Here is a 25,568-nt window from a genome sequence, read left to right on the forward strand (position 1 = left end):
TTCATCTTCTTTTCAGCAAGAAACTCCTGATTTGATTATCTCCAGAACGATTTCTTCTGTTCTTCTTCAGCACTTCCACCTGAAACAAATTCTGTTTTTGTTTTAGAATTTTTCTCGTTTTTATAATTTTCTGGTGGAATAAAACCTAAACCTTTCTTTTTGTAGCTACCATTATGGTTTGGTTTCTTTTGAAAACCAGAACCAGAATTGTAACCCTTTTTCTTGTTTAAACGTTGTTGAACTCTTGAAGTGTATTTTTTAGGTTTTCCAGTAAGATTTAAATATTTTATTTCAGAAATATTAATTTCTATCATTTTGAAAACCTTTTTGATCATTTCAAAACGAACACTCCTTATTGGAAACTCTTTGTCAGTATATAATTTGTCCGAATCATTTAAAGTATATGCTACTTCAAATGTTTCATCATCCAAATTTGCTTTTGATAATAAAAACTCTTTACTATAAGACCGTTTGACCGACGACTTTTGACTGTTGACTGGTGAACTTTGACTTCCAGACTCCGATTTTGACTCAGACTCCTCATCAGTATCCAACACCTGATCGACCACCTTTTTGATTAACTCAGACTCATGATCAGTATCAGACGAAGTAAAAGTGACATCAATATTTTCTGGTAATTCATCAGTTGTGTTGGTTTTTAACTTTATATTGACTGCCTTTTCAAGTTGCTCCTCATTTGGTTTTCTGGGAGAATACCTTTCCCAGATCGGAGGCGGAAACTTGTTATAGCTAACAATCGGTTTCTTACCACTATTTTTCTTCTTTGGCTTGTCGTCTTTGAAAACTTCGAAACCTGCAGCAGTCGGATAAATTCGATCAATAAGATAATCAGAACTAGAATAACTCTGCAATAATCTTCTGATTCTCTCATTTTCAATCTTTTCTGTCTCCAACTCTTGCTTCCATTTAGCACTTTCTTCAATGTAGAAATTTATAGCTTTCTGCTTTGACATCATCACAGCATTCATCATTGTCAAAGCGTCTTCTCTTTCTGAGTTTGTCTTCTGAAGACCAGTTACTGTTCTATTTAAAACATCATACGATTCCTTCACATAGTTGAGATTGAACAGTAACTGTTCCTTCTTCTTCTCATACTCAGCTATCATCTCATCTTTTGCTGCACATTCCTTGCATTGTTCTAAACACTTTGTGCAAGGCTTGACGACTTCAACAATCTTTTCAACTTCAATCATTTTCATTACTTCAATCACTTTCTCTGCTTCAGTCACCTTCTCAGCCTCGACAGTCTCCACAGCATCAACATTAATTTCTTCCTTTTTAACTATCTCATCCTTTTCAGCAACACTTACAGTTTTCATTTTCTTTTGTTCTTTTGCAGCTTGTTTCTCTTTCAGCTTCTCCAAGCGATCTGCAAAATAAAAATGAAAACTTTCAGGAGAAAGATGAGATTTTGCAATATTAATGTGTTTCTCTTCTTCATCGTCACTACTGTCATCAGTCGGTGACTGATCAAACTCGATTGACTTTTCAGACATGTCATCCGAAGAACCAGAAACAGATGGTGTTTGATCAAAAACAACTTCTTTTTCTGAACTCGCAACACTTTGTGAAGTTTCATCTGCACTTAGTGAGCTTTCATCAGATGTAACAGACTCTTCCTTCACATTCTTCACAGTCTCACCAATGGATCTCATCCACGTGGCAAACATATCTGGTTCTTTAATAATCTTCGCAATGAACACCTTAAATTCTCCCTTTTCATCTACAAACATATCCCAGCTGAAGCCTTCAGGTAGTCTTTCATCATCCTGATTGACTAAACAGACTTTTCTTTTAGGTGATATGTATTCGTTCCAGTTAAAATCCACCAAACATGCTCTTTTTGAATCCTCGATTCTTCTACCATGAGCCACCCGTGGTTCTTGCTGTTGTTGCTGACCAACTTGCTGATAAATGGCTTTCCGGTAGTAATCGTCATTTCCGAATGGATTCTGAGCACCACTAGCTTCCCTGTTCTTGCACTCCCTCTTGAAATGACCTTCCTCTCTGCATCGAAAACAAGTAACTTTAGATTTATCAAAACCTAAAGTAGAAACGTGTACATCAAGAAAATCATTTCTCCCGGTAATCAGCTTGAATTTTTCAGCTCGTCTAAGAACACTGGCTAGACACCATTTGATATCCATTAGTTCCATCTCTTCGGCGTCTATCTGATCGTAATCCTCCTTTGTGAGCATAGGATTTCCGATCCGCCCTGCAACTAAACCTTCATAAGAGAGTAACACAGAACCAAGCAATGCCATGTGATCTTTCGCAACCTCTTCAGAGAAGCTTTGACCCTCAGGAAGATTTAAGGCAATGTTGCATTGTATCACATAACGACTTCCTGTATTTGTGCTTTGAGAATGAAAACTTGTAGTTGACTCTTTTGGATTAACACTCGGAAATGAAGAAAAACCACTGTTACTCTTCGAACTTTGATCAACCTTTTCTGTTGAATCCCCAGCACTAAATGTAGTCTGTATTTTCGGGCTTCTTTCAGTTTCCGAAATACTACCTTTGTAGTACATCTTTACATCCTGTTGACCACTTGGACTGTTCATCCTCGCGATCTTTTGTTGTTCCAGATCCTAACTTTCAATCTTCTCAATGAACTGAGAAATCGTTAACCCATCATATACCCCGATGTTCTTCAAGATCATCAAATATGTTCCCCACTCTTTCTGCGGTAGAGCGTCTGCTAATTTGTCTACCCATTCTTCCAGATCTTTTGTAATACTCAGCATTGACATAGATCGCACCAAGTGATAGTAACGTTCAATTAACTTCTTTGTATCCTCTCCCGGTAAACTGTTGAATAGATCAAACTCTTTCTTGAGCAGTGCCTTCTTGCTCTTAATCATGTTCTCACTACCCTCAAATTTTACACGAAGAGCATCCCAAATCGATTTCGATGTTTTGTCATGCTGAAGTTGTAACACCTCGAAATTTTGCGTCCAATGATGTATTGACACGTGTCTTAGGTTTACACATGGTATTAAATACTAAATAAAGGACTAAAGTTGACAAACCTAGAAAGTATGTAAATTCGAGGGTTAAAAATGTCAACGAGCGATAAATATACTGTACAGTAACCCTAAATGATGCTCGTACCTTCAAACGAATGAATCATGGACCGTACGGAACAAAAGGTGGAAGAAAGTGAGGGATTACAAACTACAGGGGTCAAAGGTGCCAACATGTTTAATTTTTACCTCTGAGTGACCCTTTGACAAACCCGAGACTTTGTAACAGTAAATTACGCTCACTAGAATATACGATATAAATTTCGCGAAGTTCCGTTTCATAACGAGAAAGTTATGATCAATTTCGTATGCGAGGGGTTAGAAGCGTCAACAATGAAAGTTAAGGCTTTTCGGATAGTAATTAAACTAACCGGGGACTTAACGGCGCGGGTAAAGGTCACGGGGCCCTTAATCGTAAATAAACGAGGCCCAAAACGCAAAGTTACCCCTTCGAAACCGAAAGGCCAGGGCAATAATTACAAAAGATTTGAAAATCTTGAAATACAGGCCTCAGGCGGGCCACGTCGAAGAAACCAAGAAGCTTACACGGGCTGTGCGGGCAGTGCAGATCCGGTTCCTGACATGAGGATTCAGGCGACCCGCGTAAAGGTAGCCTGATCCTTAACGTGGGCCGCGTCAGACCGCCAGATGCAGAATACGGGGACAGGTTCACTGTTTGCTATTTTAACCGCCTTAGAATGCCATTATGAGAGCATGGGCGCCCCCTAAACGACCCCTAGCACCCAGGGACACATGTTGATGATCAAGGAACCCTTGTAGCCTTAGTTGTGATGATCTTGTGCTTCCATTTTCACTATAAAAGGCCATGAGTTGTGCACTTAGTAAACACACCTCAAACCTGCTTTCTTGATCACCTCTGGAGCTCAAGAGCACTCTTCTAACATCTCTGGTCGTGTACCAAGCTTCTGTAAGTATGCCTAACCCTTCGTGGTTTAGTTTTTACATAGTTATAGCTTAAAAGTCAATCCGTCGTAATTAACGATTGACTTTACGATAAATCACAAATGGTCCAGTGGTTTGTTGAATCAAAGGTAGTTATATGTTGGTAATCATGTGGGCTTTAAACCCCTAAAAGGGCACCCTCTGATTACCACTCTAACTAGTCCGAACGTCGAGTCAAACTTGCTTAGAAAAAGTCAACAGAATGCTATTTTGCGATTTTATGCATAATCAGTAATGTAGATAGCGTGTAACCTATTTTAACACTCATATAACATGATAATAAGTATATTAACTAGTCTAAGCTTGTTTGATCCGACCATTTACTGTTTTGACCCGGTTCGGAACCGAAAGTCGCAAAGCTTTGACTTTCACTTTGACTTCAGTTCTGACCCGTTATGGTATGAGTTAGATATGCCTTAGGACTCTCTTAGGACCGGGTTACAAGATGGTATAATCCTCTGTGACCGGTTCGTGAGTTGTCCGAGTCTTTAGCACATTTCCGTTAAAAGCTTAAAAGTTGACCGTAACGCCCTTTTTACTTTAAAGTGAGAATTTTGGACATGTGAAAGGACAATAACCTTAGTTGCTGATCTCTAAGCATGTCCCTAAAATTTCATGTCAATCCGAGGTCTAGAATAGGAGTTATGCTAAATAGCGCAATTACGGAAACTTTAGTAATTAAACGGCGCATTTAGCATAAAGCCTATCTAAACCCAAATTTCGACACCAAACCTTTTACACACTGATGTAAAATAATATTTTGGGGTTTTTAAAGATTTTTAATTATTTTTAACCTGCTCATAACCTGCGGTTATGGCATCGGTTCGGTAAATACCGAATATGCCCTTTTTGGACATAACTTGAGTTCTACAAGGTATTTTGACCCGATTCCAGTTGCTACTGATTTTAAATAATAAATAGAGTATTTTGGACTTTATAAACTGTTTGGAAAACTCAGATTTCCTGGAGAACTCATAAACCTCAAAGTGACCGAAATACCCCTACGGGGCATTTATTGGATTTAAACTCGTTACGGGCATTATGGAAGGTATCCTGCTGATACCACAACCTCTTTAGAGCATATTAACTTAGGAAACCTATGTAGGACTCTTACGGTTACCCATTACGCCTTTTGCGCGCACGGTTCGGTTTATGTAACTAGTTTACATAAACTAGCCGAAACGGGTCAAACCTTATCGTTTTCACTTCAAAATCCAGAGTGTGGTTGTTATACCCATATAAAACAAGTCTTTAAACTTGTTGGGTCCAAACCACATTCCATTCCCGGTTTTCGCCTTTCACGCGACTAAACCGTATATATCCTTTGAAACTGACCGATCTAAGCTAAGGCTAAATTAAAGACCCGTTAGGATTCTAATAGGTTGTTTAAACCTTCGTTCTAGAATAGGAGACCAGTAAAAGAAACTTGCATTTGTTTATTAAGGATATTACTTGCTCAGGTAAATACTTTTTACTTATTTTCCGTTATACGGGCTTGGGTTACGGTATTTAAAATACCGCTTGGTCGGGCAATTGACCCCAACTCATTAGTAGTCGGGTGATTTCAATGTGACCCGTTTAAAAATTGGTTTTGTTGGCTTTACACCTTTGGGAGCTTAGTGACCATGTCCCGGATATCCTTGGCATCATTTTACGAAATGGCCACGACCTCGACACGCGGTTGTAGGCGTACACCCGACAATGTGTCTATATTATTAAAGGTATAACCGTTGGTTTTCCCGCCACGGCTTTATGCTTTGTGGCGTGTCTATTAACCTTAAACCCGGCACGACCCGGGCGACCGAACGCATAGTGAACATGTAATTCTTTTACAAGATTTGATTATGAATTATCCCAAGTTATAAAGAGTTTGTGCCATGTGCATTCAAATCAATTTTATTAAACATTTTACAAAAGTGTCGGTTGAATGTATTTACCAGTGTAAACTGACGTATTTTCCCCAAAAAGATTAATGCAGGTTCTACACGTAATAGGCTGGCCACTCCTTAGCATTGTTAGAGTCTCGCAAGCTTTGGATGCCAATATCTGTTGAACAATTGTTTGTCTATCTTATTTTGATCCCCTGTGGATTATATTTCGACGATTGTGATACTTGGATATTACATTCAATAGTTGAAATATATTTATCTTTATGCTTCCGCTGTGTATTTATATATTGTGTGGTTTGACTATATTGTTGCCAACTACGTCACGGTAATCCCCCACCGGGCCCACCGGTGTTACACGTGGAAATCGGGGTGTGACAGGTTGGTATCAGAGCCAACGTTGAGTGAATTAAACACTATCCCTATGTGTTTAATCTCAATGACGCAATTGCACATACTTGAGTCTAGACAAGAACATAGGACAAATTCGAATTGTTATTCCAGTTTGTCTTTTATTGTTTATTGTGATTTAAAGAATTGTTAAGCAGGAAATATGCCACCAGCAATTAGAAGAGGAGGAAGAGGCAAAGGGCTGATCACTACTCATAATGATCACGAGGCCGAACCTTCAAACATGCGAGCTCCTTCCAGCACGAGGAGCGAAGAGCCTCAGAGACGTAGGAGAAACCTCTTTGAGCCCGCAAGACGGTCTACCTCACACAGTTCGACACCTTCATACCGTCACTCTTTTGGACCAGATTCGGAGAACGATCCCAGTAACCCTCAACCTTCGTTTATACCTCTCCAGCGATCTGCTTCGCATCGTTCCTATGGCGATCCTACTCCTTTCTTCCAAGGCCAGTTCAACCCGGCTGATTATGTCCAAGAACCAATAGGTTATAACCCTTTAGGACCCGAAGACCATTTCTCCGAAGATAATGCGGTAGATATGGACGAGGACATGGATCCCATAGAACCTGCACGAGGTACTCCCAACCATCCTATCGAGATCTCTGATGGGTCATCCTTTCATGGGACACCCTATCAAGGTCCCGATAGTTACCAGGCGAGGTTTAACCAGTGTGATTGGTACTTCACACCTTCTCACCACTTCTCGCCTCATGAGCAACAACAGCAGCAGGATCCTTCCGAGGATTCGCGCTTCGTGGAAGTTACGCCACCGACTCCACCGCCACCAGTTCAACCAGCACCTCCTGATCCGCCAAGGCATAGGAGATCAGGCGCGCGGATGTCTACCCGAGGAGGGGAATTCCACTTTAGCACCCCTCACCACTCGAGTGCAAGTCACTTTCTACCAGTGCCTGAAGAACCACAGTTAGGGGAACCTTCTGGTCACCCTGCAGAGGTGAATTCTGCACCAGTTGCACCACCTCCACCACCATTCGGCTATGACAATCCAATACCAGCATACGCTGGTTCCACCGCGTACAACCCGTTTGAGCAGCCGACTCATACGCACTACAACTATAATTATGATGCCGACCCATACGTGGTAGCGGCCAATTACAATGTCCTCCATCCCGACAGACCTTATGGAAACCTTTGGGGACTAGATTACTCAGCTCATGGGTATCCAGCACCTCCTAGACCTCCGGTTCAGCAGCCGTCGCAGCAGCCACGTTTTTCTCCACCGGAGCAAGAAGAAATCCTCCACCGTCTAAACCGAGTGGAACGAGACTTTGAGCAAGAACGTAAAAGTAATCGTGGATTCCTTAAAGGCCTAGCAAACCTACTAAAAGGGAGGAAGAAACGAGATCATTAGTCTCTTTATGTACTTTAGTATTTACTATTACAATCAAGTCCCTGCGAGGACATTTGTTTTGAGTATTTTAGTCCCTACGAGGACATTTATCATGTTTAGTCCCTGCGTGGACAATTGCCTTTCAGTCCCTGCGTGGACTTATCTTTTTGTCCCTGTGCGGACATCTATCCTTGTATTAGTCCCTGCGTGGACTTGTTTTCTGTAAACCTCTGCGTAGGTACTTTGTCTATTTAAAAGTCCCGTTTAGGGCAGTGTGTAAGCATTATTATGATTAATGGAATGTTAAGTTATAAATTTCATTTTTGTGATTAGATACATTCTTATATGAAATAAATCAAAAAATCATTCCTTTTAAATTAATCTGCCTAAATAAAGAATCTTAATGGTGAAACCTAGCCTGGTGTCATTATAAGACCCGGCCAAGATGGTAAGACTTAATTAAAAGATTCAAATTCCTGTTAACCTCTGTAAACATGTTAACGTTCTTGGCAAATGTGATTCGTTAAGATCACACGCGTCATTCTTATATAAGAATCCCTCAAAGGATTCCAAAACCCAAACTAATGATTTGTAAATCATGGGTTAAGTCGTCAATAAAGATGATCATTTATTTAAACATCCATTAGTGATGAAGTGCCTACGGGCCATACTTATTGTCATATAAGACAAAAGGCAGTGGTAGTCTATGACTCCCTGTCAGAAAAGGTAAAAGGACTACGGTTCAAACCTTCATGCCTTGATTCTCTGTAATCCCGGCTTATATTATAAAACGTCCTTGTGACTAGGCTTTTGTGCCACTAGCAATATTGTTATAATTAGGATAAGTTATATTCAAATCCTAAATAAAAGTGAGTAACAAATTAACCAAATATGGTCTATGTTTACCATGGTTAATGAATCGCCATAAAAGACAATTCCATAATAAATTCCTAAATAAAACATTATCATTATCTTCTGTAGCAGATTCAAGATTGCAATGGCTGACCCAAATGAAGTTAATAGTCATTCGAAGGAGGATGACAATGATAACTCCCAAATTCATATAACGGGTGCGGAATTGAAAGCTCTTGTAGACGGCGCTGTTAAGGCAGCCTTGGATCGACAGTACGAAGAATACACCGAGTCCCGAAGCAGAACCCTATCTACACCACACTCAAAGCCAAAAACCCACTCTAAATCTCACAGCAAACCACCCTCGACTCCGTCTAAGCCTAAAAAGGACGACGATAAGCACTCATCCAATGAGAATAGTGTCCACCCTAAGAAGAAAATGGTCGATGATGCACCTCGCGCCAGGGGTTGCACGTATAAGTATTTCGTTTCTTGCAAACCCCGAGATTTCACTGGGGAAAAGGGCGCTGTAGATTGCATGATCTGGTTAGACGAAATGGACATAGTTGTGGACATTAGTGGTTGTGCTGAGAGAGACGTGGTGAAGTTTGTATCACAGTCGTTCAAGGGTGAAGCCCTAGCGTGGTGGAGATCTCTGGTTCAAGCCTCTGGGAAGGCTGTTCTGTATAGCATGACGTGGGAGGAATTTATCGCTCTCATCAAGGAAAATTACTGCCCTCAGCACGAGGTTGAAAAGATCGAGTCTGATTTCTTATCGTTGGTCATGAAGAACCTGGATTGCCAGGCATATCTCACGACTTTCAACACTCTGTCGAGATTGGTTCCGTATCTTGTAACACCGGAACCCAAACGGATCGCGCGCTTCATTGGGGGTTTGGCCCCATAAATAAAAGCTAGCGTGAAGGCTTCTAGGCCTGCTACCTTCAGATCCGTGGCAGATATATCCCTGTCTCTCATGCTGGATGCAGTGAGGCAGAGATCGTTGAGAAATGCTTATAGCGAAAAGAGGAAACGTGAGGATGATGATTCACGTAGATCCAGCAAGAAGCATCGGGGCAATCGTGACCACAAGAAGGGGTCAGAGAACAAGAAGAATGACCGACAGTCGGGCGATAAGCCCTTGTGCAAGGTTTGTCAGAAGCACCACTTTGGAAGGTGCAGATCTGAAAAGAAATCCCAGCCGAAGGCCTGTGGGATATGCAAGTCCTCTGAGCATAGGACTCTTGAGTGTAAGAAACTCAAGGATTCAACTTGTTACAGTTGCAATGAGAAGGGGCATATCAAGACGAACTGCCCGAAGATAGTGAAGATGGCTGAAGATGGGAAGAAGACCAATGCGAGGGTCTTTCAGATGGATGTTAAAGAGGCTATCCAGAACGACAACGTCATAACCGGTACGTTTCTTATCAACGATGTATTCGCAAGAGTATTGTTTGATTCTGGAGCAGATAAATCCTTTGTGGATGATAAGTTCTGTGAATTGTTAAAATTGCCTGTTAAAGCCTTGAATGTGAAATATGAAGTAGAACTAGCTGATGGGACTATGGGAACAGTTTCAACTGTTTTAGATGGATGTGTTATATCCATTAGGAATCACTCATTTCCTTTATCCCTATTACCCTTTAAACTAGCTGGTTTCGATGTAGTATTGGGTACGGATTGGTTATCGCATAACCAAGCCCAAATCGTGTGCAACCAGAAGCAAGTGGTAATCAAGACTCTGTCTGGAGAACCACTTACCATCCAAGGAGATACTCGACATGGATTGCCTGCACATGTATCTATGCTAAAGGCATCCAGATGTTTAAAGAAAGGATGTGTCATTTATATGGCACAGGTGGCTATCGGTGAGGAGAAACCCAGAATTGAAGACATTCCAGTCATCTCTGACTATCCTGAAGTTTTCCTAGAAGAACTGCCTGGTTTGCCACCAGACAGACAAGTGGAATTCAGTATCGACATCATTCCAGGAGCCGCACCTATTGCGAGAGCACCTTATAGATTGGCACCCACGGAAATGAAAGAATAGAGGAAGCAGCTAGATGATCTGCTGGCCAAGGGTTTTGTGAGACCAAGTTCATCTCCTTGGGGAGCACCAATCCTGTTCGTCAAGAAGAAAGATGGTTCGATGCGCCTATGCATCGATTACCGTGAGCTGAATAAAGTTACAATCAAGAATAGGTATCCTTTGCCTAAGATCGACGATTTATTCGATCAGTTGCAAGGAGCAAGCTATTTCTCCAAGATTGACCTACAGTCAGGCTACCATCAATTGAAGGTCAAGGACGAAGACGTGCATAAAACTGCATTTAGGACTCGTTATGGTCATTTCGAGTTCCTAGTGATGCCTTTCGGGCTCACTAATGCACCTGCCGCATTCATGGATCTCATGAATCGCGTTTGCAAGCCTTATTTGGATAAATTTGTCATTGTCTTCATCGATGACATCCTCATTTACTCCAAAAGTCAAGCTGACCACGAGAATCATCTTCGATGTATTCTTAAATTACTCCATCAAGAAAAGCTTTATGCCAAATTCTCTAAATGTGAATTTTGGCTACGAAAAGTCCAGTTCCTTGGGCATGTAGTCAGTGAGCGTGGTGTCCAAGTGGATCCCGCCAAAGTTGAAGCCGTCATGAACTGGCAGGAGCCAAAGACACCTACGGAGATTCGCAGTTTCCTAGGTCTAGCAGGATACTACAGACGCTTCATCGAAAACTTTTCAAGAATTGCTGCACCCCTAACTTCCTTGACTAGGAAGAGTATAAAGTTTAATTGGGGCCCTAAGCAGCAAGAAGCTTTTGACATCCTCAAACAAAAGCTGAGCAATGCTCTAGTGTTGACATTGCCAGACAGAATGGAAGAATTTGTTGTGTATTGTGATGCATCGCACACCGGTATGGGTTGTGTGCTTATGCAGAGGGGCAAGGTGATTGCCTATGCATCACGACAATTAAAGGTGCATGAGAAGAATTACACCACCCACGACTTGGAGTTGGGTGTCGTTGTATTTGCACTAAAGCTCTGGAGACACTACTTATATGGCATTAAATTTGTGATCTATTCTGATCACAAAAGCCTCCAGCACCTGTTCAATCAGAAAGATTTGAATATGAGGCAGCGACGCTGGATGGAAACTCTGAACGACTATGACTGTGAAATAAGATACCATCCGGGCAAGGCCAATGTAGTCGCAGATGCCTTGAGCAGGAAAGAAAGAGTGAAACCAATAAGGATCAATGCCAAGAGCATTGGAATCAAAAACGGTCTCAATGGACGATTATTAGCTGCACAGAAAGGAGCTGTGTTAGAAGCTAACTATCCAAACGAAAAGCTAGGGGTAACTGAAGAGCAGTTATCCTATGGCAAAGACGGAATTCTGAGATTGAATGGAAGGATATGGGTTCCTGTTTATGGAGGTCTTCGTGACGTTATCCTCCAGGAAGCCCACAGTTCCCGATATTTCGTTCATCCTGGTGCTGATAAGATGTACCAGGACCTGAAGGCAAATTTCTGGTGGATAGGCTTGAAGAAGTCTATAGCCACCTATGTAGCAAAGTGCTTGACGTGTGCGCAAGTAAAGGCTGAACATAAAAAACCGTCAGGCTTGCTACAACAGCCTGAACTTCCCGAGTGGAAATGGGAAATGGTGACGATGGATTTCATCACCAAGTTGCCAAAGACAAAGAAGGGAAACGATACAATATGGGTAATAGTTGATAGACTGACTAAGTCAGCACATTTCCTACCCATAAAGGAGACTCATAGCTCCGATATATTAGCCCAGTTGTTTGTAGACAAGATTGTAGCCCTTCATGGCGTGCCTGTGTCTATTATCTCTGATAGAGATACCAGGTACACGTCACACTTTTGGAAAAGCTTCCAGCAATCTTTGGGTACACGTTTGAATTTCAGTACGGCTTACCACCCTCAGACAGATGGATAGAGTGAGCGTACAATCCAAATGTTGGAAGACATGCTTCGAGCATGTGCGATCGACTTAGGTGGTAGTTGGGATAACCACCTACCATTGGTCGAATTCTCCTACAACAACAGCTACCATACCAGCATTAAGGCTGCACCTTTTGAAGCCCTATATGGTAGAAAATGTAGAACGCCCGTTTGTTGGGCAGAAGTTGGAGATGTCCAGATGACAGGACCTGATATAATATTTGAAACAACGGACAAGATTGTCCAAATTCGCGATCGATTGAAAGCTGCCCGAGATAGGCAGAAGAGCTACGCAGATTTGAAGCGTAAGCCTTTCAATTTCGAAGTAGGCGACAAGGTTTTGCTTAAAGTATCACCCTGGAAGGGGGTGATGCGATTCGATAAGAAAGGCAAGCTAAGTCCGAGATATATTGGACCTTTCGAGGTAATCGAACGTGTCGGATCGGTTGCCTACAAATTAAACTTACCGGAAGAGCTCAATGGTATCCACAATGTGTTCCACATCTGTAACTTAAAGAAGTGTTTCGCCGATGAATCACTGGTTATACCGCATACAGATGTACATATCGACGAGAGCTTAAAGTTCGTTGAGAAACCTGTGTCGATCGAGGATCGACAGGTTAAGAAACTTCGCAGGAAGTATATACCGATTGTGAAGGTAAAATGGGATGCCCGTAGAGGTCCCGAGTACACGTGGGAGGTAGAGTCCACGATGAAGGAGAAGTACCCTCAACTATTCCAATAAATCTCGAGGTCGAGATTTCTTTTAAGGGGGTGAGGATGTAACACCTCGAAATTTTGCGTCCAATGATGTATTGACACGTGTCTTAGGTTTACACGTGGTATTAAATACTAAATAAAGGACTAAAGTTGACAAACCTAGAAAGTATGTAAATTCGAGGGTTAAAAATGTCAACGAGGGATAAATATACTATACAGTAACCCTAAATGATGCTCGTACCTTCAAACGAATGAATCATGGACCGTATGGAACAAAAGGTGGAAGAAAGTGAGGGATTACAAACTACAGGGGTCAAAGGTGCCAACATGTTTAATTTTTACCTCTGAGTGACCCTTTGACAAACCCGAGACTTTGTAACAGTAAATTACGCTCACTAGAATATACGATATTTTCGCGAAGTTCCGTTTCATAACGAGAAAGTTATGATCAATTTCGTATGCGAGGGGTTAGAAGCGTCAACAATGAAAGTTAAGGCTTTTCGAATAGTAATTAAACTAACCGGGGACTAAACGGCGCGGGTAAAGGTCACGGGGCCCTTAATCGTAAATAAACGAGGCCCAAAACGCAAAGTTACCCTTTCGAAACCGAAAGGCCAAGGCAATAATTACAAAAGATTTGAAAATCTTGAAATACAGGCCTCAGGTGGGCCGCGTCGAAGAAACCAAGAAGCTTACGCGGGCCGTGCGGGCAGTGCAGCTCCGGTTCCTGACATGAGGATTCAGGCGACCCGCGTAAAGGTAGCCTGATCCTTAACGCGGGCCGCGTCAGACCGCCAGATGCAGAATACGGGGACAGGTTCACTGTTTGCTATTTTAACCGCCTTAGAATGCCATTATGAGAGCATGGGCGCCCCCTAAACGACCCCTAGCACCCAGGGACACATGTTGATGATCAAGGAACCCTTGTAGCCTTAGTTGTGATGATCTTGTGCTTCCATTTTCACTATAAAAGGCCATGAGTTGTGCACTTAGTAAACACACCTCAAACCTGCTTTCTTGATCACCTCTGGAGCACAAGAGCACTCTTCTAACATCTCTGGTCGTGTACCAAGCTTCTGTAAGTATGCCTAACCCTTCGTGGTTTAGTTTTTACATAGTTATAGCTTGAAAGTCAATCCGTCATAATTAACGATTGACTTTACGATAAATCACAAATGGTCCAGTGGTTTGTCGAATCAAAGGTAGTTATATGTTGGTAATCATGTGGGCTTTAAACCCCTAAAAGGGCACCCTCTGATTACCACTCTAACTAGTCCGAACGTCGAGTCAAACTTGCTTGGAAAAAGTCAACAGAATGCTATTTTGCGATTTTATGCATAATCAGTAATGTAGATAGCGTGTAACCTGTTTTAACACTCATATAACATGATAATAAGTATATTAACTAGTCTAAGCTTGTTTGATCTGACCATTTACTGTTTTAACCCGGTTCGGAACCAAAAGTCGCAAAGCTTTGACTTTTGCTTTGACTTCAGTTCTGACCCGTTATGGTATGAGTTAGATATGCCTTAGGACTCTCTTAGGACCGGGTTACATGATGGTATAACCCTCTATGACCGGTTCGTGGGTTGTTCGAGTCTTTAGCACATTTCCGTTAAAAGCTTAAAAGTTGACCGTAACGCCCTTTTTACTTTAAAATGAGAATTTTGGACATGTGAAAGGACAATAACCTTAGTTGCTGATCTCTAAGCATGTCCCTAAAATTTCATGTCAATCCGAGGTCTAGAATAGGAGTTATGCTAAATAGCGCAATTACGGAAACTTTAGTAATTAAACGGCGCATTTAGCATAAAGCCTATCTAAACCCAAATTTCGACACCAAACCTTTTACACACTGATGTAAAATAATATTTTGGGATTTTTAAAGATTTTTAATTATTTTTAACCTGCTCATAATCTGCGGTTATGGCATCGGTTCGGTAAATACCGAATATGCCCTTTTTGGACATAACTTGAGTTCTACAAGGTATTTTGACCCGATTCCAGTTTCTACTGATTTTAAATAATAAATAGAGTATTTTGGACTTTATAAACTGTTTGGAAAACTCAGATTTCCTGGAGAACTCAGAAACCTCAAAGTGACCGAAATACCCCTACGGGGCATTTATTGGATTTAAACTCGTTACGGGCATTATGGAAGGTATCCTGCTGATACCACAACCTCTTTAGAGCATATTAACTTAGGAAACCTGTGTAGGACTCTTACGGTTACCCGTTACGCCTTTTGCACGCACGGTTCGGTTTATGTAACTAGTTTACATAAACTAGCCGAAACGGGTCAAACCTTATCGTTTTCACTTCAAAATCCAGAGTGTGGTTGTTATACCCATATAAAACAAGTCTTCAAACTTGTTGGGTCCAAACCACATTCCATTCCTGGTTTTCACCTTTCACGCGACTAAACCGTATATATCCTTTGAAACTGACCGGTCTAAGCTAAGGCTAAATTAAAGACCCGTTAGGATTCTAATAGGTTGTTTAAACCTTCGTTCCAGAATAGGAGACCAGTAAAAGAAACTTGCATTTGTTTATTAAGGATATTACTTGCTCAGGTAAATACTTTTAACTTATTTTCCGTTATACGGGCTTGGGTTACGGTATTTAAAATACCGCTTGGTCGGGCAATTGACCCCAACTCATTAGTAGTCGGGTGATTTCAATGTGACCCGTTTAAAAATTGGTTTTGTTGGCTTTACGCCTTTGGGAGCTTAGTGACCATGTCCCGGATATCCTTGGCATCATTTTACGAAATGGCCACGACCTCGACACGCGGTTGTAGGCGTACACCCGACAATGTGTCTATATTATTAAAGGTATAACCGTTGGTTTTCCCGCCACGGCTTTATGCTTTATGGCGTGTCTATTAACCTTAAACCCGGCACGACCCGGGCGACCGAACGCATAGTGAACATGTAATTCTTTTACAAGATTTGATTATGAATAATCCCAAGTTATAAAGAGTTTGTGCCATGTGCATTCAAATCAATTTTATTAAACATTTTACAAAAGTGTCGGTTGAATATATTTACCAGTGTAAACTGACGTATTTTCCCCAAAAAGATTAATGCAGGTTCTACACGTAATAGGCTGGCCACTCCTTAGCATCGTTAGAGTCTCGCAAGCTTCGGATGCCAATATCTGTTGAACAATTATTTTTCTATCTTATTTTGATCCCCTGTGGATTATATTTCGACGATTGTGATACTTGGATATTACGTTCAATAGTTGAAATATATTTATCTTTATGCTTCTGCTGTGCATTTATATATTGTGTGGTTTGACTATATTGTTGCCAACTACGTCACGGTAATCCCCCACCGGGCCCACCGGTGTTACACGTGGAAATCGGGGTGTGACAGAAGTAGTATGAAGATGTCTTCTTTGATGGCTTGTTGAAGCAGACTGATCATCATCTTCTCGGCTTTGTACATTTCCCGTTCTTGATCAGTAAACTCTGATAGCTCTTTTATAACCTGCAAATCTGTGCGTGGTAACACATATTTCTTCAGAATACACTCCCATGATCTTAGATGATTTGCCTGGACCCAATTTTCGAATCTGTCTTTCCACCCGTAGTACTCTTCGATACTCATCAGTTTCGGGGGCTTTTGTAATGTTCCGGTCTCGTTTTCCAAGTTCATGTTCTGAGCAATGGAAGCCGGAGTAGTCGGGGATGAAGCGAACGCGTTGTAGACCTCGTTTTCCATTTTTAATAGCACGTGTATTAAAAACAGTTGTTTTCGAGCGGAATAGCAAAGTTATCTTTCAAGCGAAATCTTAAAGTAACTCCTCTGGAGCAGAATTAACAAAAACTTCTCGAGCGAAATCTGAACTTTGGTACACTAGAGCGAAATCAACAAACAATTTGGAGCGGAATCTCAAACACAGTGCCCTGGAGCGGAATCAGCAGGTATTCTCGAGCGGAATTAACTTTTTGAGCGGAAACAAGTTGTTTCGAGCGGAATTAACCAACCAGAAACAGGATCTCGAGTGAAATCACAAGTGGTCCATTCGAGCGGGATCACTTCGGAAGTCCATTTTGTCCATTTTTAAGTCGATTTTAGCTGTGAAACTTTCAAGGGTTTGTTAATGTCCGATTTTATACTGTCTGTGAAAAATTGGTTCGATTTTGACCGGTAAATCTTGTTCTGATGAAGAAAGAAGGTGTAGAAGTAAGAAATCTCGATGAAATAAAGTTGTAATCTGCAGAACTCCTCCTCCTGAGCTCTGATACCAATTGTAGGATCGTGCGATTGACCCGAATGAGTCGTTCAGAGAGGTTCTGGTCTATTTCAGGTGCGGAAAACAAGTAATAGACCTAGATACAGCTTGCAATACACTTTAAACACTGATTGTATTGATTTGACAACGAATACAGTCAGTCCTCACATCGGCAGCACCTCGGTATGGAATTCGACAAAAGTTCTACGTGATTTCGCTCCAGTCCAACTATATATAGTGTTCTGATTCCGCTTGGACATGCCCAAGCGGAACCTCGTTCGAGCGAAATCAACAAACTACTATTCGAGCGGAATCAATAACTTGTAATTTCGCTTGAAATGGTCAGACACCATTTCGAGCGGAATCACCTTAAAACATTCTAAACTTTCCTATTTTCTCGAATAACGTGCCCTGATCTATACAATCAAATCTAAGACTCGATACAAGACGAAGTCGACAGATGTATGCACTAACAAGGGGTAGTTGGTATAATGAAAGGCCTGAAACAACTAGAAACATACATGTTTTCATATTGGTTTTCAACGTTGCTTCTTATGATGTGTTGTTTAAGAGATCTAGGCACATCTGTACGAATCGACTTCCACCGTTATCACTCACTTGGTTTCTTCCTCGTTTACAAAACCCGCTACTATCCTCCACCTCTATTTTCGACCTTCATTCTTCGCATGCCGGCGACAAGATAGTATGGCTGTTCATGAGCCAAGCCGAGCTAGGCCAAGCTCGGGCTCGGCTCGATTATAAACAGAGCTGCTCAGTTCAGCTCGGATTTGAAACTGATCTGAAATCTAAGCTCGTACTCGGCTTGGTTTTAAACCGAGCTGGCTCGGCTCGGCCTAGTTTGGCTCGATTTTAAAACTAAAAGTTAATACGTAGCTCTCAAAATTCAGTATTCTAAAATATTATTCAATACTTCAAAAGAACATATTAAAAATAAGTTCAACCTAATACATTACAAGCCAAAATCATGTTCAACAATGCAAAATAAGTTTTATATTTCAAGTAAATACAATATTTGTTTATTAGCACGACAATCAATTTTTAAATATGTCATAGATATCAAACTACAAGCCTAAATACATGTAAATAATAATCACTTTTTGTAATATATTATTTTAATATAAAAATAAAATATATTATAAGTAAAATAATTCGAGCTAAGCCGAGCCGAGCTACAAGCGAGCCAAACCGAGCCAATTTGGCTCGTCACGAGCCGAGCCCAGCTAGGCTTACTTTCTAACCGAGCCGAGCCGGCTCGGCTCACTTTCAAACCGAGCCATATCGAGCGAGCTTTTTTCGAGCTAAATCTGAGCGAGCTTTGAGTGAGCCGCGAGCCGCGAGCTTTTTAGACAACCCTACAAAAGAGACAAAAAAGTGAGACCAATCGAAGGAGATAGGGTTTGTATATGGTTCTAAACCATTTGAAAAATTACGATGTTAAAAAATCCATTAAGAGAAAATTACGATTTTGGCCCCTGTAGTTATATCACTTTTACTCTTTTTGCCCAAAAAATCCATTAACTGTTAGGGGCCAAAAAGGTTAGAAAAAAAGACGTTTTTGGCTTAGATGTTCAAAAAATTCTTTTTTGGGCTAAAAGGGTAAAAGTGATATAACCAAGGGCTCAGAATCGTAATTTTATTATTTGATGTATAAAATTAGATTTATTCGATTCGTACAATACACGAGGTTTTTTAAGGATATATATATTTTATTATTTATTACAGAAAATTACATTTATTCAAACCGTATAATACGCAAAATTTTAAAGATGTAATTTTTTATTATTTGGTTTATAAAATTACATTATTTAACCCGTGTAATAAATGGGGTTTTTTTTAAAGATGTATTATTTTATTATTTGGTAAACAATATTACATTTATTCAACTCGTGTAATACACGTGGTTTTAAAGATATAACTTTTTTTATTTTGTATATAAAATTACATTTATTCAACCTGTACGATATTGTTCTACTTTTTATTATTTAATATATAACATTATATTTGTTCAACTTGTGCAATAAAGAAGGTTTTTAAAGATATATTGTTTTATTATTTAGTATATAAAACTTATTTATTTAACCCGTACACAGGGTTATAACCTAGTATCCTCTAAACTAACATGTGCATACAAAGGCAAATGTGATACTAAATGGGCCCATAACTTAGCCCAACTACATTAACCCAACCCAACCCAACCCAATTCAACAACCGCCGTCGTGGCCATCTTTTGCTCCAACCAAAGCAGTTTTGTTTTCTCTTACATTCAGAAGCTGCAAATCAAACGAACAAGTGGAAACCTGATCAATCCTCTCACGATTTGCTCTAATTCATCTCAAGGTTCAGTTTTTCTCTATCTTTCATTACCTAATTGACTTTAAAGATCCTATTTTTCTTTTGATTTTGCATATGATTAACCTCAATTTCATTTCTTTTGCGTGAAACATGAATAAGAAAGTGTTTATGTTTACTTGTATATATGGTTATTTCCTGCAGTTATTTCTTGAAATTAATGTGTGTTTGATTTGGATTGTAGTTTTGTGAGTGATGGTTATATATATTTCTTGATCATGTTTCATGTTGTTTCTGTAAGCAATAATCGAGATTCTTCACATAGTGAAATGATAATGGGGAACTAGGTACACAAATCGGCTATGAATCGAAGTCTTGTGTGAAATTAGGTTAAAGAAAGACTAATTTGTGTTTTATTTAGCTGTTTTGATGGAAATAGTGAGGTAATTTTAGGGGAATTTAGTGACCATAAGCATGATTTTAGAACTGTAATGCTGTTAAAATTTGTTAGTAGCCTTCCCGATCCGAAACCCATATGGGTTGGTTCGTAAAACAACTACCCGTTTTGACCCATAACTCAATGCTACTTAGGCCTGGCCAAAAACCCGAAACCCGAAAAAATAACCCGAAGAATACCTCTATATGTATCTACGTTTGGGCATATATGTGCTCTTAAAATAGTGTTACAGTCACCTGTGTACAAATTTTCAAGAACAATTTGATAACGAAGTCAAGTTATTCACAACTTAATTAGCAAGCTAGCGTACTTGAAGATGAAGAAACTGTATCAAAATCTTTCAGATCTCAAACTCAAACGAGCTATGGATCGATCCTTTTATCCAATCCATTTAAATCACTCATTGGATCATAAAAAATATCCACTAATCCATTAATTAGTCCAATGGATCGATCCTTTTATCTAATTAATTATATGGATCGATCCATAATCCATCCAGATCGATCCGTTACTAAGACCATGTGTAGTGGGGCTTTTTTTTTTTTAATTTCAAAAAAAAAAAAAAACGCCCAAAAACGCCTCCCCTACCATTACATAGGGCGTTATTTGGAATTTTTTTTGAAAAAAATGTTAACCAGCGTTTTATTTAAACCGCTCAACAACACAATTGCATGAGTATGACATGTTTGACTTAGGGGTGTTCATCGAATCGAATATCGAATTTTCGAATTATTCGAATCGAATTGTTCGAATATTTTTTATTTTTCCTTGAATTCGTATTCGATTCGAATTCGATTAAAACTTATCGAATTCGAATCGAATTCGTATTCGAATAAAAAAACCCAATTCGTATTCGATTCGTATTCGATTAAAATTTCGAATTCGAATAAATTCGATTTAATTCAGATTCTTTAATACATGTAAAAAACTATAAAAATGAAACATAAATTTTAAAGCAGCCATAAAACACGATATCACATTAAAAAGTTTCAAACAAAGTATCACAAGTCTAAAATTCAAAACGAGAAGCCGGGAATAATCACTCCACATTATAAGTTAATATTTTTATGTTTAGAAATCTATTGATAGATTTGTTAATTAGGTTTTACTTATGGGTCATGTAATGGGTTTGGTAATAGGTAATTTTAATACTTGGAAAAAAATTTAGAAAATAATTTATAGTATAGCTTAATAATAGTTATATATTTATTATATAAAAATAATAAATAAAAATGTATAATTCTTATTCGAATTTCGAATCGAATCGAATTTGAAATTATAAATTCGTATTCGATTTGTATTCGATTAACTTGACTCGAATTGAATCGAATTCGAATTCTTATAATCGAAATGAATTCTTGATAATCGAATCGAATTTAAACGAATTTCGAATTTTTCGAATTCGAAACGAATCCTGAACACCCCTCTTTGACTGGCCAATGGGAGTGGTCCAAGTGTAAGTTTCTTTTTTTTTTAATCCTTTTTAATGATTGGAAGGGGCATTATTTGGGCATTATTCCCACCACGTCACTTTCGTAATAACGCCCCATGCTTACTGGACTGCCACGTGTCGAATAATGCCCTATAGAGGGGGCATTATTTTGTTTAACCACTACACACATGTTCTAAGACACATGGTCTAAGAGAATATTTTGTTTACCCATTCGATCCATCCCACTTGAACCATACTCTCTCTCATCACACATTCTCTCTCTCTTTCTTCAATCGCACAAATCATCAACGATTAAACTTCAACTCATTCACTGAAACACACAAATCAAGCAAAGGTTCGCCAGGTGAACTCTAAATCTCTCAATTTCAGTTTCTAAGGTTTCGTTTTGTTTCTGTTTGTAATCGCTATTAGACTTATTCAACAGTCTTAAGATGATTTCTCACTTTTGATTTGTTTTTTTCTTTTTTTTATTATACTTGTGCTGTGAATTTCTGATATCTGGGTGTAGATAAAGATTATTAGAAAGTGTAGATAAGGTGTTCGATGTTATGTCTGTGTGAGAAAGTTTTTTTTTTTTTTTTTTTTTTTTTTTTTTTTTTTTTACGATTTATATGTAATGGAATTGGGTTCTTTTTAGATTGTTTACATCTGTGATTAATAACTGTATTCTTTATGTTTCATCAAAGCTAAGGTTATATTTGATTAATGCATTATATAAGTGGATTAGGTTAGCATTTTAAATTAAACATACTGATGCAAAATACTACTGCAGAATACAATTGCATAAATGTGAGAATGGAAAAATGTGATGTGTATATTTTGGGTAGTAGCTAAGTGAGTTAGCTAGTGTCAGCTAGTGTAGTTAAGTCGGTTAGTAGGTGGTCAAACAAGTCAAAGGTCCAGCTACAAATAATGAAGCCATGTATGCAATACTCATGTCTAATGACATCCACTTACAGCCAGATCACTTTCTTTTCTCAAAATTTCACTGATTGTGTTTTAACTGTGATTGATCACTGATTACAAGAATTGCAGATCACATCAAAAAGGTGATCAGGTGAGACTATATAAATATCAGGCTCCTTGATATCAATAAGTGATCATAGTCCAATAATCTCAAAAAAGTATTATCTTTGTAGTAACTTTAAGGGCCTACGAGTTTTTAAATTTTTTTTTTGATTTTTTAAAACCTTTAATTTTTTTTTATTTTTTAATTTTTGTGATTTTTTTTTTATTTTTGGAGATTTTTATTATATTTTTATATGGATCGATCCGGATAGTGATCCATCCATTTAAAATTATTTGGATATGGATCGGATCACGATCCATTATGTTGGATCATGGATCGGATCATGATCCATTTAAGTTGGATCATTAATGGATCGATCAGATGTTGTTTTGATTCTTAATTTATCATGGCAGTTGTCACTTGATATAAATTTAGGAGTAAATTTCTAATTTTTCTTTTAACTTTTTTTTTTTCTGCATATATCCGTTTCCAAATTGACCCATTCTCACCCGAACCCGTTCTAACCCGAACTTGTTTTGACCCAAACCAAAATAACAATTTTTTTTTTTAAATCTGCCCACTTTGACCCGAATCCGTTTCAACTGAACATGCCGCTTGGGCTGTGTATGGTGGGTCGGATCCGTATCTGACCAAATACAGATCCGACCCACCACACATGAACCAGATAAGGATCCGTATCTGGTTCATGTAACATTTAGGACCATATCCCTTCATATTACAATTTCTTTTTCATCTTGTGCTCTGTAAGCAAGGTACACAAGTCGGCTAAGAACCTGGTTAACGAATGCCTGATCTGTATATTTCGATTAGTTGTTTTGAAAGAAATAATGTGGTAAATGTAGGGAAATCAATGACTATTTCCATGATCTTAGAAGTGTAATGTTGTTAACATTTTTCAGTGAAATAACTACCCCTTTGAAATTAAACCAACCCGTTTTGACCCATAACTCAACCAGATTTTAGCTAAGCAAGTATATTGCAACATCTGGATGTCATTAATTCTTTGTTGCTACACCATGTTACCTTTTGTTACGGATATTAATTTTAATTTGCAGTTCATATATTGGTTATTATAAATATTAGAGTTAAATGTCATTTTAGTCCCTGTGGTTTGGGTTATTTTGCCAGTTTAGTCCAAATGTTTCATTTTTCTCTTGTGGGTCCAAAAAGGTTTCACTGTTGCCATTTTAGTCCACTGAGTTAACTTCATGCATTATTTCTGTTAACGAGAAGGGCGATTCGGTCATTTTATATGACCGAATTGCGTTTCTAGTTAACAGAAGTACATATAAAATGACTGAATTGCCTTTCTAGTTAACAGAAAAAATGGATGAAGTTAACCCAGTGGACTAAAATGGCAACGGTGAAACCTTTTTGGATCCACATGAGAAAAAGAGTTAAATGCCATTTTAGTCCCTGTGGTTTGGGCCATTTTGCCAGTTTAGTCCAAAGGTTTCATTTTTAACCCGTGGGTCCAAAAAGGTTTCACAGTTGCCATTTTAGTCCACTTGGTTAACTTCATCCATTTTTTCTGTTAACGAGAAGGCCAATTCAGTCATTTTGTATGTAATTATGTTAACTAAAAGGGCAATTCAGCCATATAAAATGACCGAATTGGCCTTCTCGTTAACAGAAAAAATGGATGAAGTTAACCCAGTGGACTAAAATGGTAACTGTGAAACATTTTTGGACCCACAGGTTAAAAATGTAACCTTTGGACTAAACTGGCAAAATGGCCCAAACCACAGGGACTAAAATGGCATTTAACTCTAAATATTATATTATAATCTAGCTTATAAACCATGTGTCAAAAGCATATCAAGACTGATCTTATTTATATTTTTGTTACATACCATTATATGATGAAATACCTTTTTTATTGTTACGCAGGGCGAGTAATAAGAGATTAAGAAACAGTATACTAGAATCTCTAACTGAAGGCGAATATCTCCGAAAATAAGATTGCGATGGGAGCATCGCGGGCACAAAAGCTATCCGGTATTCAAAAGCAAGTTCTCTCATTATACAGAGGATTTCTTAGAACCGCGCGTTCCAAAACTCCTGAAAACCGGGTCCACATTGAATCACTCGTATCAGCCGAGTTTCGTAGAAATGCGCAATCGATTGATCGCAAGAATTTCTTACATATCGAGTATTTGCTTCGTCGTGGTAAGAAACAACTTGATCAACTCAAAACCGTTGATTCTGTTCGGTTATCTTCATCAAATGTAGAAATTTCTGATACTCAAAAACAATAATCTGGTTGATTCTGTTAGGTTATATGATTTCGTCTAACGTTTGATCATATTCGGCTGTTGTTTAATGGAGGTTTGATTATCTCCTATAATAAGTTTAGAGAAAGCGTACCCTTGTGATTATTGAGCTGTTTTATTTGGGGTTAAATATGTAACTTTTTTTAATTCAAAACATGAAGTTATTTCTGTTTTTTTTTTTTTTTTTTTTTTTTTTTTTTTTTTTTTGTACAATAATTTCAAGATTTGTTACAAAATAATATATGCTTTTCTTTACTGTTTCTTGTTGGTTTGAGATTTATTCGGTTTGATTAAGTAGTAGTGCACGTTTAGACTTTTAATTGTTAATAATCTGTCCAAATTGAAGCAAGTCAGCTGGTTTGAGATTTTTTCGGTTTGATTAAGTAGTAGTGCACTTTTAGTTGTAAATAATCCGTCTAAGCAAGTCAGCTGGTTTGAGATTTATGCGGTTCGTTTCTTGCGGTTTGTTGGTTCACGTTGCTGACGGTTTGGAACGTGTAACCGCTAGAGTAAACGCGAACCTGATCTTTAGCTTATTTTTTAGTTTATTTTTTTTATTTTTGAATGTGTAGTTTTGTATATATGTATTTATATACCCATT

The 25,568-nt window shown here is 38.8% G+C and overlaps 1 protein-coding gene across 3 annotated transcripts; it reads left to right on the plus strand.

Annotated features, from left to right (window-relative positions):
• Positions 1–19,669: 19,669 nt before the first annotated feature.
• LOC110883782 (succinate dehydrogenase assembly factor 1, mitochondrial) lies at positions 19,670–25,072 on the plus strand. Of its 3 annotated transcripts, none has more exons than XM_035976149.1 (2): positions 19,670–19,802; positions 24,585–25,072. In XM_035976149.1, exon 2 carries the CDS (start codon positions 24,662–24,664, stop codon positions 24,950–24,952), a length of 291 nt encoding a protein of 96 aa, XP_035832042.1. In that variant the 5' UTR covers positions 19,670–19,802; positions 24,585–24,661; the 3' UTR covers positions 24,953–25,072. The 3 variants fall into 3 exon arrangements, with proteins under 3 accessions (XP_035832042.1, XP_021987126.1, XP_035832043.1); XM_022131434.2 differs by lacking the exon at positions 19,670–19,802 and adding an exon at positions 21,841–21,998; XM_035976150.1 differs by lacking the exon at positions 19,670–19,802 and adding an exon at positions 21,842–22,007.
• Positions 25,073–25,568: the final 496 nt, after the last annotated feature.

This window comes from Helianthus annuus, chromosome 1 (genome assembly GCF_002127325.2).
Source record: "Helianthus annuus cultivar XRQ/B chromosome 1, HanXRQr2.0-SUNRISE, whole genome shotgun sequence".
Taxonomy (NCBI): Eukaryota; Viridiplantae; Streptophyta; class Magnoliopsida; order Asterales; family Asteraceae; genus Helianthus; species Helianthus annuus.